The sequence below is a fragment of the Stegodyphus dumicola genome, chromosome 10 (genome assembly GCF_044657685.1).
Source record: "Stegodyphus dumicola isolate Sdum_Otavi_A_Nest chromosome 10, ASM4465768v1".
Taxonomy (NCBI): domain Eukaryota; kingdom Metazoa; phylum Arthropoda; class Arachnida; order Araneae; family Eresidae; genus Stegodyphus; species Stegodyphus dumicola.
Genome location: NC_140777.1, coordinates 59,088,420 through 59,104,857, shown reverse-complemented (window position 1 = coordinate 59,104,857; position 16,438 = coordinate 59,088,420). Strand labels below are relative to the sequence as shown.

The 16,438-nt window shown below is 32.8% G+C and overlaps 1 protein-coding gene across 3 annotated transcripts in view; it reads left to right on the top strand.

Annotated features, from left to right (window-relative positions):
- The window catches only part of LOC118196312 (synergin gamma-like), an 82,029-nt gene extending 67,251 nt beyond the window's left edge, over positions 1-14,778 (top strand). For all 3 annotated transcript variants that reach the window (XM_035367742.2, XM_085824961.1, XM_085824962.1), the window contains exon 13: positions 4,007-14,778. In XM_035367742.2, the coding sequence (XP_035223633.1) occupies positions 4,007-4,237 (231 nt within the window). In that variant the 3' untranslated portion in view covers positions 4,238-14,778. The remainder of the gene's footprint in view (positions 1-4,006) is intronic.
- Positions 14,779-16,438: the final 1,660 nt, after the last annotated feature.

Genomic DNA, 16,438 nt, shown 5'->3' with positions numbered 1-16,438 from the left:
TTTTTTTTAATAGCAAACATGTATCGTGAATCTCTACAAATATTTCACGTTGGGTAAATCCCTATTATCTCGCATGAAATTATAAAATGTTTATTATTTTCTCTATATATATCAGGATTGGCCAAACTTCATGTCAGTGAGAGCCGCACATTTGAATTCAGGAATGTTAGAGAGCCGCATCTAGATTTTCTAAAAGCCACGAGTTCATATTTACCTCATTATAGAAGTAGTGTAAGAGGTTTTAAACAGAAAGAAATCCCTGATAACTTTGTAAAAAGAGTCTAAACTAATTAATTACTTCTTTTTGGACACTGAATAGTTTTAGTTTACCATATTTCATACATATATTTTATGTGCATGAGCTGCACAAATTGCTTGCGAGAGCCATATCAGGCTCGCGAGCCGCAATTTGGCCATCTCTGATATATATATTCAGCTGCATTTTTAAATTAATTTTGAGTTTATATGATTAGTATATGTAAAGAATGTATTTATCCAAAATTTTTACAACATTCTAGCTGATATAGGGGTTAGTGACCCTGACTGCGGTAGTGATGGGCCCTGGTTCAAATCCTGGAGAAGGATGGTTAGAACTGTCCATCTCTTCTTAGGAGGCAACAGTGACCACTACTTCTGGACTATTAGGTGCTTTCGTAATGAGATGGCCACTACTTCTGGCCCTTGTAGGCTAATCGTTGTTAACTAAATCACCTGACCATTTTTTAAAAATACCTTCTAACAGTACACCTTTAAAAGGGGTAGTACATTTTAAATGCACCTCATAACTAGTCTGTTTACATCAGTGACAAATAAAGCAGATGCTTAAAAACGTAACAGATATTTTTCTGTTTTCAAAAATGGGAAATGTAGTGAAGAAAAATGGGCTAAAAGAACACAGAAATTAAGCCAATAGAATGTTTCATTAATCCAAAATTTCAGTTCTACCACCTTTTGTATACAGCTTAGTGTTACATGTATCATTGTGCATCTAGAGAACATAATCGCAGAATTAGGTTCAAGGTTCAATTTGGAGAAGATTATGTTGGAGCAGATTCTTGTAAATATTATAATTCTGTAAATTGTTTATTATTTTATAATTTGAGAATGTAAAAATTTTTTGATTAAATAAGTTATTTGTATGCACATAATTCAAATTTACTGTAAAAATTGCGAAGAAAAAAGTAAGCCGAACTGAAGAAGGTGTGATTTGTAATCTGAAACATTCTCTAATCCACACAATCCCTGGTCCCAAATTATACAGATTATCATAAATCTACTGTGTTTGTAATTATTTGCATATAATTAGGCTTTTTGTGTATTTTTGCAGTGGTATTTATTTTATTACTAATTTATTGTGTATTTCATTTAATATCCACTAATTATTGTCTGTAAATATTATTTTTGTTTATGTTTTATATGTTGTAATTCTGGCGTTGACAGATCATCATCAGATTTCAAGCATAGCTCAAGTAGAACTGGAAATCCTCCATCCTTATGACTATGAAGCTATGAGTAGCTGTGAATCATTTGGATTGAGAGTCATGGGTCTATTCTGCATTGCTAAGTTTTCTGTTCAATTGTTTGTGACCAGTTCTGGTGATCTACATAGTTCCTCATTTGTAAAAAAAAAAAAAAAAAAAAAAAAAAAAAAAAAAAAAAAAAACTCCTTATCTCTATTTTTCTCCTTAGTTTGCTGAAAGTTGTTTATGTTGCTTGTAAGACCTATTACACTGGTGAAATAAATTAAGAGAATTTGCATATTTTATGAAATTGCATGAAAAGAACTGAACTGAAGGAAAAACCACTGCTTCTAGATAAAAATGCAAATCTTGTGTGGCAAATATGTAAGCTTACACATGTGTGTAGGTGGAGCTAGCAGAAAAACAGGCTTTATAAGCACATGGAGGATAAGGCGAATTGCATTCGCTGCTAGCACACCTCGGGGAATTTCTTGGTGTTATCTTGCAGCAATCGTTTAAATTCACATTGGAATAGTAAAAATGAGTAACCACCAACGTTTAGATGAGAAAATGCGATGGTGAATTGTGGTGAGGCTAGAGGCCAATCGCAAGTCCAGATATGCAGAGAGTTTAATTTAACATTCAGCGTCGTGTGTAGCCTATGGAAACAGTTCCAGGATACTGGATCCATCGAGAGAACGCCAGGGCAAAGTTGTCCAAAAGCCACGACAGCCAGAGAAGATTGCTATTTGTCCATTTTAGCAAGGCCTAACAGAGGGGCTACAGCTTCTCAGCTCTCTAGGAACCTGTATGCAGCCATAGAAACCCGTGTAACAAGGGTGACTATTTCCAAAAGACAATGAGAGAGGGTTGTTTGTCAGAAGACTGGCTGTTTGCGTTCCACTCAGGTCTATGGCAGGAGAGTCCAATTAGCATGGTGCAGACAGCATAGCGATTGGAGTACGGAGCAATGGGCAACCGTTCTTTTCACCAATGAGTCCCGTTTTAGTCTAAACAACAGATTCTCGCTGCACTTTCATATGGAGAGACCCAGGGACCCACTACCTACCCTCCAATGTCCGCGAAATCAACAGTCAAATGGTAGTGTAATGGTCTGGGTAGGCATCATGTTGGATGGCCGCACACCTCTCCACGCCTTTGACAGAGGCTGTGTGACTGGTGTGAGGTATAGGGATGAGGTCTTGCAACCATATGCTCACCTTTTCTGGGTGCAGTTCTAGTCAATGAATTTTTCGAAAGTGAGGATATTCGCCGGATGGGTTGCCCAGCCAGGTCTCCAGACCTCAACCCTATAGAACATGTCTGGGATGCTCTGGGGAGGGCAATTGCAACTCGCAACCCTTCTCCGAGAACTATCCAGGAACTGAAAAAAGTGTTGCTGAATGAGTGGTATCAATTGCCACAGTATGACACTTATTTCCAGTATGACATCATGCTGCAAGACCTGTATTTCTGTAAGAGGGAACATACCCCCTATTAACTCATTTCTTTTGTGTTGTCTGCAACCACTGTTTCAGACTCCCATGAGTGTAATAACTCTCCTCTATTATAATTATTGAATGTTTATTTTGTTTGTATTATATCAACCTGTGTTCACACCAAAATTTATTAAAATCTGTCAAGTAGTTCTGTAGATCGTAGATCAAATATGAAAATTCTCTTAATTTCTTTGCAGAGTGTATTTACAGCTATAGACAACCCACAGTATGCAATACGCTTTCATCACTGTTATTCACGTGGAAACGATATATGATAGCATATTACACATTAGTGTGGTAAGCATGGGGTTATTCAAAGTATAATTCTGGACTGTCATAAAATTTTAGCTTCAAAATATTTTTCTTTCAACAGTATCTATTTTTTGCCATTCTTAATAGTAAATATAATTTATGGAAATATGTTTACGTTCTTAAAATATCTGCGGATGGTGGCCATTGTTAACCCCTATCCAGAGGATTCTCTGTAACACTTGTGAGAATTTCGGGTCGAGAATTTTGAATTTTTTTATTAAATATTGGTTTTAAGTTGTTGTATAATTTAAAACCTTTCCTTTTGAGTAGTTTTATGGGGATGGCGGAATCTGCAGCTAATAAATCTGGCGATCAATGAAGGTCATTTAAAACTCAAAAATTGAGAAGCAGCCCAATTGCTAAAGAATTTCTTATGTAAGAACCATTGCTTGTCTAAAAGCTTTGAATCTGTGGATAAATTATTGTATCACCGAAAGAAGTTGTGTTATGCTGATTATGTCAAAATAACAGCATTGATTTTTAAAGTAAATTAGAACAATTTTTGTCCTCTGCTTGGTTTTGAATCTTTTAATTATAAATTTTCAACTATAAAATTATAGTGTTGTCTATAATTCCTAAAAAGAAAAAATACAGTATTTAAAAAAAAAAAAAAAGTTATTTACTGTCTAAATGTCAAAACTGTTGTATATATAAAAGCATCTTAAGTTCAAAGCTTGTTAGTGCTTTAAAAAATCATTTATGCAATCATTTATTTAATAACCATTTTCCTTTCAGCCTGAAGAAAAGTCACTGGATTTCTCCAATGGTGTGTTACGACCAGACACAGAAGATAATACTAAAGCTTGTGGCCTTTGTCTGTTAAATGTAGATATCAAAAATTATAACAAAGATGAAAATCTGAAACTGTCATATGGTGGACGGAACTATCATAGTACTTGTGCTAACTTATGGGTGAATTGTGTTGACCCACTCTTACCTGCATTGACTCTACCTCACCTACTTTAACATTTGTACTGTCATGTAGAAATATAAAGTGTATTTATTTTGTAATTTTAGTTGTTTAGTACATTATTTAATCTAGAATTTTAACTAATCAAAATAGCTATTTCTTCTCCTTGAATTGCTTGTTTTTGATTTATTACCAGTACATTTAGCAAAATTTTTTTAATAATCAGCTTTTATTTATTAACAGCAATTATATATTTATTAAAATTATTAATTCAAAAAAATTATATGCACTTTAAATAGAAAAGAGTATTATATTAAGGTTTTTGTGTAGAAATTTTCAGTATTTTATATTTTGTTCATTTTGAGATACTAGATGTTGGTTTTATCTCTCTGAATGCAGGATTTGTGAATAATGTGTTCGCCATTTAACTTGAATATGCATGGAAAATTTACTTATGTCAGCAGAAACTGGGATTTCGACTGCAATTAGCTTCACAGAAGGAAAAGGTATTTTTTAAACACTTTTATGATTCATAAAATATAGAGCAATTTTTATTAATATAGAAAAGCAATTTTTATTCTTGGACATAAAATGAAATAAAATGCTAAGATACACCTAGTAAATGTTTCTTGACACCCTTTAACATCAGTCTAATAGAAAAAGACAATATTAAACAAAAATAAAATGCTAAAATACATCTAATAAGTATTTTTAATGCATATCTTAACTTTATACAAACAAAAAAAAAAAGACTTTAATTCTTTTAAAAATAAATTAAATACGTATTATTAGTTATTGTATATGAAAAACACGTGAGGGCTGTATTCCTAAGATAAGGGATGCCTTGGCAGAGGACTTTCTGAGGGAAACTTGCTTCTATTCTGTGTCGCCAGGTCATGCAATTTTTCACAAATTTACTGTTTTTGACAAATCTGTGCTTTAAAAATTTCTATGAGAATTTGCGACTACTCCATCAATTCCATGTGCTACTTTTAATTTTTATTAATATATTAGAAAATCCATATGTGTTATGATTATGTATTTATAAAATTAATCTATAATAAGAACAATTTATATGTGCTTAAATGAATGTTGGCAACTGGCAATTGTGTAATCATAGCTCGAGTGTAGCATGTGCACGCAATTTTCAGCACTAATCATTCGTGTTTTCATGTTTTCCCAATTGCTCTGTTTAATATTTTATTGCGTAGTAAGCTAGATTACAAAATTGGGTTATAGCTGCTGTGTTAATAAAAATGTGATTAATGAGAAATCTGGAAAAAAAAAATTCAGCACTACCTTTCAAAATTTGAAAGTTTAAAATTTTCATGTTTGAAATTGGGTAGAAAGAATGAAAACAAACAAGACAAAAGCTTATTACAAAATATGCAAATAAGAACTGAGTGCACATAAAATTGATTTAATGAAGTCAGGTAAAGGATCAACAAAACTGTATGTGTGAAATAGATGGTTGTCACTTTCACTGTATTCTATTTTATTTCAAACACTAATTGATTAATTTTTAATTGTAAAATTTTTAGAATACTTGATATAAAGTGACTAAAAACAAGAGTCAAAATTTTCGAAGCTGAGGCATAAATATTTGTTCGTAACTGAAAAGAAATATCTCATTGTAAAAGTAAAATGTTACTTCATTGAATTAAAAAAACTGCCAACTCAAAAGAATCAGTGCAGCAGTGTTAACAGTCAAATGTAACAAAGAATGTAAAGAAAAAAGTAACAAAGGATATAAAAAATTATTAACGAAGATTAATTAAAAGAAGAAATGCAAATTCAAACAACAATAAATTAGCAATCTGGCTATAAGATTTTTGTCAAAAAATGTGCATAATGAAATGACCAAGAGTCTAGTTACAGTGCAGAACTCGCAGAGACAGCATTTAAAATATCATCAAAGGTCGTAGGAATCAGGTACTTATGACATTACAAAAAAATAGCATGATTTTTGACATCATGTGCTTCTTTTTTATTCTTGTCTTGTTATTTTAGTTGAGAAATTTCTGACACCACTGCTTATATTCATGTTACTCATAGAGAAAACCACAAAGCAAACCATGCAAGGAAGACTGTCTCATATTCACATTATGCACGAGGAAAATAATGAGCGTTCATAATCAGCTATTCCATTTGGCAAAATTTGAACCCGAGTTAAACTACCTACATTTCATGAGATCGGTGTTGGACCTTTATGCGTTGTCGAAATTTCTATGCAAAAAACGTAGAAATAAATTAAAAATCATGTAGAAATAAAATCTTAGCTTTAAAATCATACATGATTAATGTTATACATTATTAATCCTCTCCTCCTATACTTGACTTCATCGTCTTATTGGATAAAATATATTAATTGTAAAAACATTCTTTCTGTATCAACTGATATAATAGGAGACATGTGTGAAATAATTTTTTATATATGGAGGAAGTAAATTTTTGGCAGAAATATCACACAAAGAATTCTTTAAATATGTTTGGTTTTTCTGTCTGATATTTTAACTTATTTCATCAGCAACAAAATTTAAATGATCATTAACATTTTCTGTGATTGTCAATGTTTCTAATAGGGATGCGATGCTGTCTCCTCCCTTCAGGTATCTTAATTGACGTATAACTAAATGCTAATTTATTCTGTTCTCTAGAATTGTTAAAAACAGTTTTAAAATTTTTTTTTATGGCAGCAGCTTCATCTTTCAAAAGATTGCTGAGTTATTTTCCTGCCGCTCCCAATTCACAGACATTAACATATATGCGCCTTCATGACTAGCAGGCAGCGAGTTTAGATTATGTCGTAAGATCAGCCGCATCTGTTGATAAAATTTAAAGCACAAATTGTTAGATAATTGCCAAATAATGTAAAATAATTTTTTTAATTATGAAGTTTAAATAAAAATGTTAAGATGGGTATTTATGGCAGGGCAGTTCTACTCTCCCCTCTTCCCAAAACTACTTTTTTCAAAATATTTAGGAAATAACAGAGTATGGCATTTTTTCTGAATTTTTGTTATACAATATTCAGTTTAATGCTTGAAATTATTAAAAATAACCAAGAAACGAGAGGTTTATAAATTGTTGAAATACCGAAGGCTGTTACTTCTGTGTCGATTGTTCCTTCAGAATACAGCATGGAAATTTTAGTATTTGTTGCTGTTGTTTAAAACAAATTAAACATATCTGAAAAATAATTCGAACATGTTTTTATATTTAAGAGCTGTTTTTGATAGAAAATGTAATGAGTAAAAATCTTCCCTCTTAAATTGTATGACTGTGTTTCAAGGATATATAGGGAGCTGATATTCTTGTTATAATTATTATTTGATATTATTAGTATGATTAGTAAAAATTTGTATTACATTATATGTGCATATATTTATATTGTGCATATATATATTTATTTATATTAGAGAGTTTCTTATATAGATATGTTTTAAGAATAACTTTAAAAAGAGCTTTTAATTTTATTGTGTGTGATGAATAATATAGTTTATCTTAAATTTGTATTGAAAAAGTTAAAAACATTAAAATTAAAGTTACTTGATATGTAAGTATTTATTGTAAAGTATGCATTGTATTAAGTAGCAACCTGTTTAAGATTTGGCTGTTATTAATGAACAAAAAGACTAAACTGTATGAATTTATATAGTTATTTACTCAAAATGATGTTGGGGTTAGAAATATTTATTTTGTCTTGGAAAGGAAGAATAACTATCTATATAGAATTAAATATTCTGTAAGGCATGCATCATTCATTGCATGCCTTACAGAATATTTAATTCATTAATTATTTAAGCCATAACGAGGTAATTATTCAACATTCTGTTTAAAAAATAATATAATTATATGAAATTTTCAGAATTAATGAATATGGATTGATGTGATACTCTTCCTTGAATCGACTACATAATATTTTTATCTTTGCTTATGACTTTTGATAGATTTTATGTTCTTTAATATTTGCTTTTGCATGTTCATAGACTTTCATTGATTCTAAGTAAAAGCAAGTATTGTGAATGAAATAACATAAAACAAATTTTTAAGGCATTAAAAGGTGTTGTTGGCATTGTGGTACTCGCAGCGTAGTTTGTTTATAGCAAAGTACTTAAGGGTTATATACCTAATAAGGATGCCTTTGTGGGGAAATTTCTAATTTAAACTGGCTTGTATACAGGTTATACATGGGGAAAACCACAAAAACACCCATGCAGCCAGCTCATTCACCAGGATTTGAACCCGGATAAAACTACCAAAGTTCAGTGACTTTTACCACTTGGCCGCTGGTAGGTGCTGGTTGAATTAATGAAACATTATACCTTGAAGTGCCACTGAATTAGGAATAGAAAGTCAATAATAATTTGGGCCTTCTCTGGCCTTGATAGCGACTGCCAAACGATGAGGCATAGATTCAAAAAATTTACTGAGGTGTTCCTTGGGAATGGTTCGCCAAACATCAACTAAGAGCTGTCCATAATTCAGGAAGGGTCGCTAATGTTGTGTGATGTGCTTTCACACACTTCTTCAAAACATCCCAAAGGTGCTTAATAGGATTTAAATTAGGCCAGTTAGGCTTCTAAATTGTGTGGCCAGTTAATGACAGAGAAATCAGAGGAATGCTCATCTAACAGTCAGTGGCCAACTGGGACTTGTGAGAGATGCAGTTATCTTGCTAGAATACTCAATTCCTGTTTGAATGACAGGGCAACATAAATTGATGGAGGTGATCGCCAAATAGCTCTATGTATCAAATCGCATTGGGAAAGGTTGGTACAGGTACCAAAGAAAAACACACCAGACCGTGACCGAGCCACCATGGCCTTGTGCAGTTCCAACCTGACATGCAGGATCCATGGCTTCATGAGCCTGATGCCATATTCTCAGCTTCCTTTCAGCATTAAGTAATCGGAATGGAGACTCGTCACTCCATGCTACTGGTTTTCGTACTCTTTTTTTCAGGCAACATATGCAGCCTGATGGCTGGCATTGAGCAGTGGTAGAGTCTGTGGTTCTCAAAGCCCATACGGTGAAGCAAGTGTTGCACAGGCAATTTACTGACTGTACGACTGCCGCCCTGACTCATCTGGGTGGTAATTTGAGCTAATGTTTTCGCTTCGCTGGCTACCAAACTGGTTGAGCCGTGTCACTCCACATTCACTCAAGGCTCGTTGTTCTTGCAATTTGCCTGATTGCTAGTTTTTTTCTAAGCATTCATGTATTCTCTGTATACTTTTGACGCTGCCGACCTTCAAAATCCTAGCTCTGAGACAATTTTGGAAAATGAACGGTCTATGTGTCGTGCACCTTCTATTTGTCCATAATCAAAGGCACCTAAATCAGGAGTTTTACCCATATGGTCATTTGAAACAACTGATTAATAAAATTCCAACTTCTGCTATATGCCGAGATTAGCAGGAGTAATTCATGCTGTATTCCGGCTGTCAGAACTTCGTGTACAATAGAGGGGCGCTTCAAGTAGAATGAGTAACTTACAGTGGGTCCAGGAGGACAGGCAAAAGCAGATCCAGACACCTGGTCGGCTTACATAGACTTATTGGATATCGTCCGGATCCCACAACTATACAAAGCTACACTCCAAAATCAAGACAGTAATTGGCCATACAAGGGCAAAATATCAAATTTTTCTGTATGCAGAATTAAACATTCTCCTGGTTACATTGCACGTTAACACACTGCTACATATACTCGTAACACTTTACATTTTATAATATGCAATGCATTAATCATTGCACTGTACTTAGGCACATTTACAAAACTCATTTATACACTTAATACACTATACATTCTATGCTACATATTATGCTGAACATTACTCTTGACAATTCAACATAGATTCTGAATAATGTAATTGATTATACATAAGACATAACTGGATTATATAATACATAACTTGGTTACATAAAACATAATTTTTGATACAGTAGGCTTAGGTAAAGAGCAAAAACAACCACAGTACTAGCTATACAGTCAAAAGTCGTTAATCCGGACTCGTCGGGACTTCGGCGATTCCAGATTATCGATTTTTCTGGATTATAGATCATCAGTTTAAATCTCCTAAGATGGCATGCACAAATTCTAAAATTAAAAATATGAAACCGTAATTTATGAAATAAAGAACAATTATGATCTAAAGGGTATCAAAATTTACAAAAAAAATGAAGCTTAATATTTATTTGTTTACTTTATTAAACATTTTTTTCAATGTAAGTTGTTTCGTTTTATGTGATAATACTTTCTCTTTAATTCTATAAACAGACATAATTTCTTGTTCAGTTACAAGTCCCGTAATTGCCGTGCCGAGAATACCGACTAACTCGTCAATCGAAATTTTTTCGTTTTCACTAACCTCTCTGTCACCTTCTTCATGTCTTTATCCATTTTTTGCAGCAACTCCACTTTGTGTTTGACGGACATCGAGACATACTTTCGTTTTGTAGGTCCTTTGGGAGCTCCAGAATCGGAAATTGACATAATCGAAAGTTCAAGTTTACTTTTATAAAATTGCTCTTACAGTCTGCAAAAAATAATAAGCTGCATCCAATTTGAAGATTAAGGAACAACGCAAACATTAACTGAAATAGATAATTATATAATTTTAGCTTGCACCGTCCATTATACATTAAACGCGCACGCGAAAACGTATTCTGCACTTGCGCACACGCATATGCGCATAAAGGTCTTACACGCACGCGTAAACGCCTATGCGCATGTGTCAATGTGGCGCATGTGCAGAAAGTTTTTAGCTTTGAGGTCCAGATTATAGATCATTCCGGATTATGGGTGTCCGAATTAACGACTTTTGACTATATATGCTGTTACCACAGCACTCTCACGTAAGCATAAGTGCAGTGCACCACGACACAGTTATAGCCATGGCTGTCCTTTATTCAGTGGCACTTCAGTGCATTATGTAAATTCCATTCCTCCCCTCTAATGATTTTCAGAATTAAATTTCGTTTGAATTGTATTTTTTTATCTTTTTACATTTTATTGATCTTATTAAAATTCATTTGATATGATTATCTTAATCTGCCGTAGACAATTGTAGATTTTTATATAAAGGTTCAAACAGTATTTAATTAGTTAATATTTGCATTTAATTTTGTTTATTTCAATATATGGTGCATTACAATATTTATCTACTACCATGTGTATTCTTTTTATTTTCATTGTATTTAAAAGTGCTTTGAAAATGGGGGAAAAAAGTTCATTACTCTGGATTTTCTCAGAAATTTTAAAATACAAGTAGCAAAAGAACATAAAATATTGAATATCCCATTAAATGCTGATATATTTACATCAGAATTGAATTACAAATGCTTCAATAACCTGAACCGTGTTAATTGTAAAGTAAGTTTGAAGTTCCTTCGAAATGGTGTCGCCGTGCTTGTAAAAATCGCCTGGTTTTTTAAAATTTCAATGTTGGTGGTAGCTGTAGTATTGCCAAGGTAAAATCAACGCTAACTTTGTGATTATGAGCGAAAAGAGCTAAATAATTTCTAAAAAGATGTTTTCTTTTCAATTATAAAACAAGCAGATTACAAACTAGGATCATTCATGGTAAATACTAGAAAGTACACTAGTTTTACTGTGTAATTGTTGGTAATAGAAACAAACAGAGCATGGGCAGTTTATTCAAACATTGTACTCAGAGGTAGCCAGTAGTTATAGCTCCTGGTTTGAGACACTGGTCAACTTTACTAAAACGGGGTTTTCTTGAATGTAATAATTTTTTTTTTGTATTATTTTATATACATACTTTTAATTTTGATTTTTAATTATTAAATATGTGTGCTATCTATTTTATATAAATATATTTCAATATATTATAATTTGTCTATTTATTATTACAATATGATTAGAAAGTTAAATTAGTAATTGGATTTTCCCCAAATATTAAGCTATGCTTGCTGTAAAAGATGTATAAAAATACTTTTCTTTTAACTAACCTTATTCAAACATTTAATTCATGAATGTTAAGCATGACTGTTTAATTGACTATGGATTTGATGAAGGGGAAAATACAGTGAGTCCAGGCTTACAGACTGCAGACCTAGTTGCTTGGGTGTATTGGCTTTGGTACATCTTTCTAGTCGCATTTTTAAGTACAGAAGTTATTAAAGGCCAAATTAAAATATTATATTTATCCCATGAAACACAGAATATATTTTGTTTGATCAGTATTGAGGAGTACATCCTAGAATTAAAAGTGTGGATTATCTGCCAACTCTCGCACTTAAAGCAGAAATTTCCCAGTTTTTCTGTACCAATGTTCTATTATCTCATCTTGCAGTACATATTGTACCTCTTCATTTGTAAATGACGGTGACAGTTACCACAGGTGTCTAACTTTTCTTCAACTCGGAAGATACCTAATCAAAGATCTCTGTGTAAAATAAAAAAGTTGACTAGTTGTCTTCTAATTTGCAGCAGCATGCAACTTGCAAACTCACAAGAGAAAAACATGGAACTGTGAGCTTCTTTTTAAACAACCATAATAGTTTAGGGATAGATGAAGCCTTAAATGTATTCTCCATTCTCCTGAGACTATAAATCTCAACATGACATGGTTAAACACCATAGCTTCAGCCTATATTTTTTAGACCTAAAGTCGCGTTTGAGTTTAATATACCTTTAGTTTTAATGCCACATGTATTCGCTTTCAGTTATCAGAATTTGCATTCAGTTATTCATTTTACATAAATTAGATGAATAGTAGTTTATGTTTGCAATTATCAATTCTATATTATGATTCATAATTAAATATTTTTTAATATGAACCGCTTATTACATCAGTTAGAATTTAGAAAGTAGTCTTTTTGCCAGTTGTTTTATTCTGTATTTTAATTCAAAGCTGTAGTGGATATATTTGATTGTATTCATATCTGAAAAAAATTCGTGAATGTATTTATTCAGGTGCGTTCAAATAATTTAGTTAACTTGGTTCATAAATTCGAGTTAAAAACATCTAATATATTGCAAAACATTTAAAACTGAAACACCATAAAAGAAGTGAAAACATCTTTGATTTATTATTAATTTTAATGTCTAATCTTGCACATTGTAAAGAATTAATGCTTGTATTAGCCCATATATTGATGCCTGTATCAGCTACAGCATTCCTCTCATACGTGCCCTTGTGGTGTAGTGATTGCCTTCTGTCACGCATCATGAGCAACGAAACGGCTAAATAAGCAGTGAGTATTGTCCTTTGGCCACAGATATGTTAAACGCAAGTGTCTGGCCATTTGTGACAATAATAGCAACTTGTTAATAATTTTAATTCGTGAACTTTAAATAAGGAATTGATTCTTGAGTCAAACTTCTTGACATTTCATTTTAATAATACTTTAAGAAAAATGGAAAAATAAAAAGGGAGTGAGAGCATGAAACAGCTTTAGCATATTAGAGCAAATGGTTGGTTCAGCTGCCCAGTAAGGGTACAGTTGATGTTTTGTTTTCTTCTCCAAGAATCCTAATGCTGTGTGCAGTATTTCGAATAAATGATATTTCAGTTAAAAGTGTCTAGAAATTCCTTGATTATGGAATAAGTAATGTTGTAAATTAAGACTGATGCTAGTTTGCTTTTCTCTTTGTTTTAAATATTTGGTTATCAGTTTACTTTAAGTTGAAATGCGTGCTTAAAATGAGAGCTCTTAAAAACATAGCATGGAATAACCATATTATAATAAACAGTGAAATACTAACAATTTAGTTTTATTTTCAAGCTGTTTTAGTCTGGCAATCATTGGTTATATAATTAAATCAATATTATAAACAACAGGAACTCACTCAGTAATGAAAGAATAATTGATATTAGAAATTACGAGACTAAGTTTTAATATTGTGACAAGAAAAAATTATGACGGTACAGTTGAATTAGTTTTATGATCAAACAATTTTCTTTTAACATTGTTTAAAATTTCAGCATTTGTATAGTTAAATTATGTGCTTTTATAAATAAAAATGATTCTCGCATACTATGATCTTATATGCTACCCGTGATATAATCCCATGCATTTTCCATTTGTAAATTCTTTTTCTGCTGATGGTTTGTAATAGTAATTTTTCTACCATTCTGCAATAAACAGGTTTTATATTATTGTTAAATATACAGTCAGGGTCTCATTCATCGGCAGTTGACCAAAAATATTTTCTGTTTTTGCGTGTTGTTTTGCTTTTGTTTTGAACTCTAATTTTATATTGATATTTCATGCTAAAAACTAAAATGTGATACTGATTTGTTTCTGTTTTTAAAAATAATTTAGAAAATATTCAGAATTATCATTTTCCTTGTAATAGTGTTTATGGTAAATTTGTAATAAGTTATTTGTATCTGTATTAATCGCCTGTAATTATCGCCTGTCTCAGCTACATTTTGTGGTTGGGCTATTTATTAAATTCAAAATGTTGAATAAATTTTGTATGTGTGGTAAATTTTACCATATCATCAAGCACTGGTGTGTTGTATTTATAAAAAATGAATGTAGGAATTTTTCCTGGTGATGTTAGTAATAACAAAGTGATATTTTATGATCTTGTAAAAATTAAACTTTGATTTGAAATTTTAGACTATGGTTTGAATTTTTCTTTCGTTAATACATGCAGTAAAGGAAACAGACAGACGTACAGCAAAAAAAAAAAAAAAAAAATTTTTTTTTATTCTGAACAGCATGATCGGCTTTATCCGGTCATGAGATCTTTTTGTCACTTGGTATACATTAGCTTATAATTTAATATATTTTGCTTTCTTAAACTTTTTGAATAATGCAAATATCGGCTAATCTTCCATAACCGGGGAGGATATAAGCATTCTGTACGGGCCACGGGCATAGGAAAAAGTCCGCACTTGTGATCAGACATACTTTCATATGATACCATTTTCTCTTGGCATAATGACGTTCAGACGAGATTCTTACGGTTTTGTTTTCATTGAATGACACGGAAGTGTGAAAATATCGTTTGTTTTCTTTGAAACGAAAAAATTTAACTCCAGCTTTCTGCAGATGGCTTATTTTATAATTTATGAAATTTAATTTCGTAAATTATACAATTTTTATAATAAAATTAAAATCTTTCGATGTTGTTAATATTACAAGCAATCATGATCGCTTAGATTATATGAGTACACTGATTATCATAAATTAAGGAAAAATCACGGTTACTGAAAAAGTTACATGTAGAATTTAATGAAACTTACCCACAATATACAACACTTAGTAAGATATCAAATAACATAAAAAGAAATTACCAGACAAATATGGTAGTATAGAAATTAGCACATGTATTAAATGCACAAATCGAAGGTGTCAGTTTGCTATAGGAAAAGTACCTTCAATATGGAATACGATCGCCTCTAGAAGCAATACAGCGATGTGTGATGCTTTCAATTATGCGGTCTATCAGTTCCATAGGAAGGGAGAGCTATTGCTCTTGCAAAGCAGTTGAAAGGGCGGATTGACAGCAACTAGATGTCTCCCTAAAGCATCCCAAACATGCTCGATATGATTCAAATCCGGGAATCGAGCTGGCCACTCCATGCGCATAATTGTTTCCTGATGAAGATGATCATCTACGATGCGAGCCCTGTGTGGCCTTGCGTTGTCGTCCTGTAACAGGAAAGCGTCACCTACTGCTCCGGCATATGGGCGCACATAAACATGAAGGATGTCATCTCTATAAATCAGCATTCACTGTTCTCCTTGAAGTCTGTGCATCCACCCAAAGAAATGCCACCCCAAACACAGACACTGCCCCTTTCGTATGCATCTCTTTCACGGATGATAGTGTGTTCTAGGTTCTCTCCATATTAAATAACGCCTTCTGTCACTTTCTAGACTAAACCTGGACTGATCTGTAAAGAGAACCGCCCTCTATTGATCGGGCGTCCAGTGGACATGTTGTGCCCACTGAAAACGGTCCCTCCTACTGCGTGACGTGAGCGGCACACAAATGGCTGGTCGCCTCGCGTACAAACCACCTTCGTGAAGCCTTCTACGCACAGTTGATGTTGACACGAACCTTCCGGTGGCTGCAGCAAGGAAGGATCTAAGAAGAGTCAGAGTAGTGGTTCTATTCCTGCGTGCACATATTGTCAAATATCGGTCGGCGCTCATCGTAGCAGTTGGCCGTCCTTTCCTGAACCTCCTAGATGCTGAATCTGTGGTTTGAAATTGCCTCCAAAGTCTATAAACTACAAAAGGACTCACATTTAGCCATCTGGCCACTTC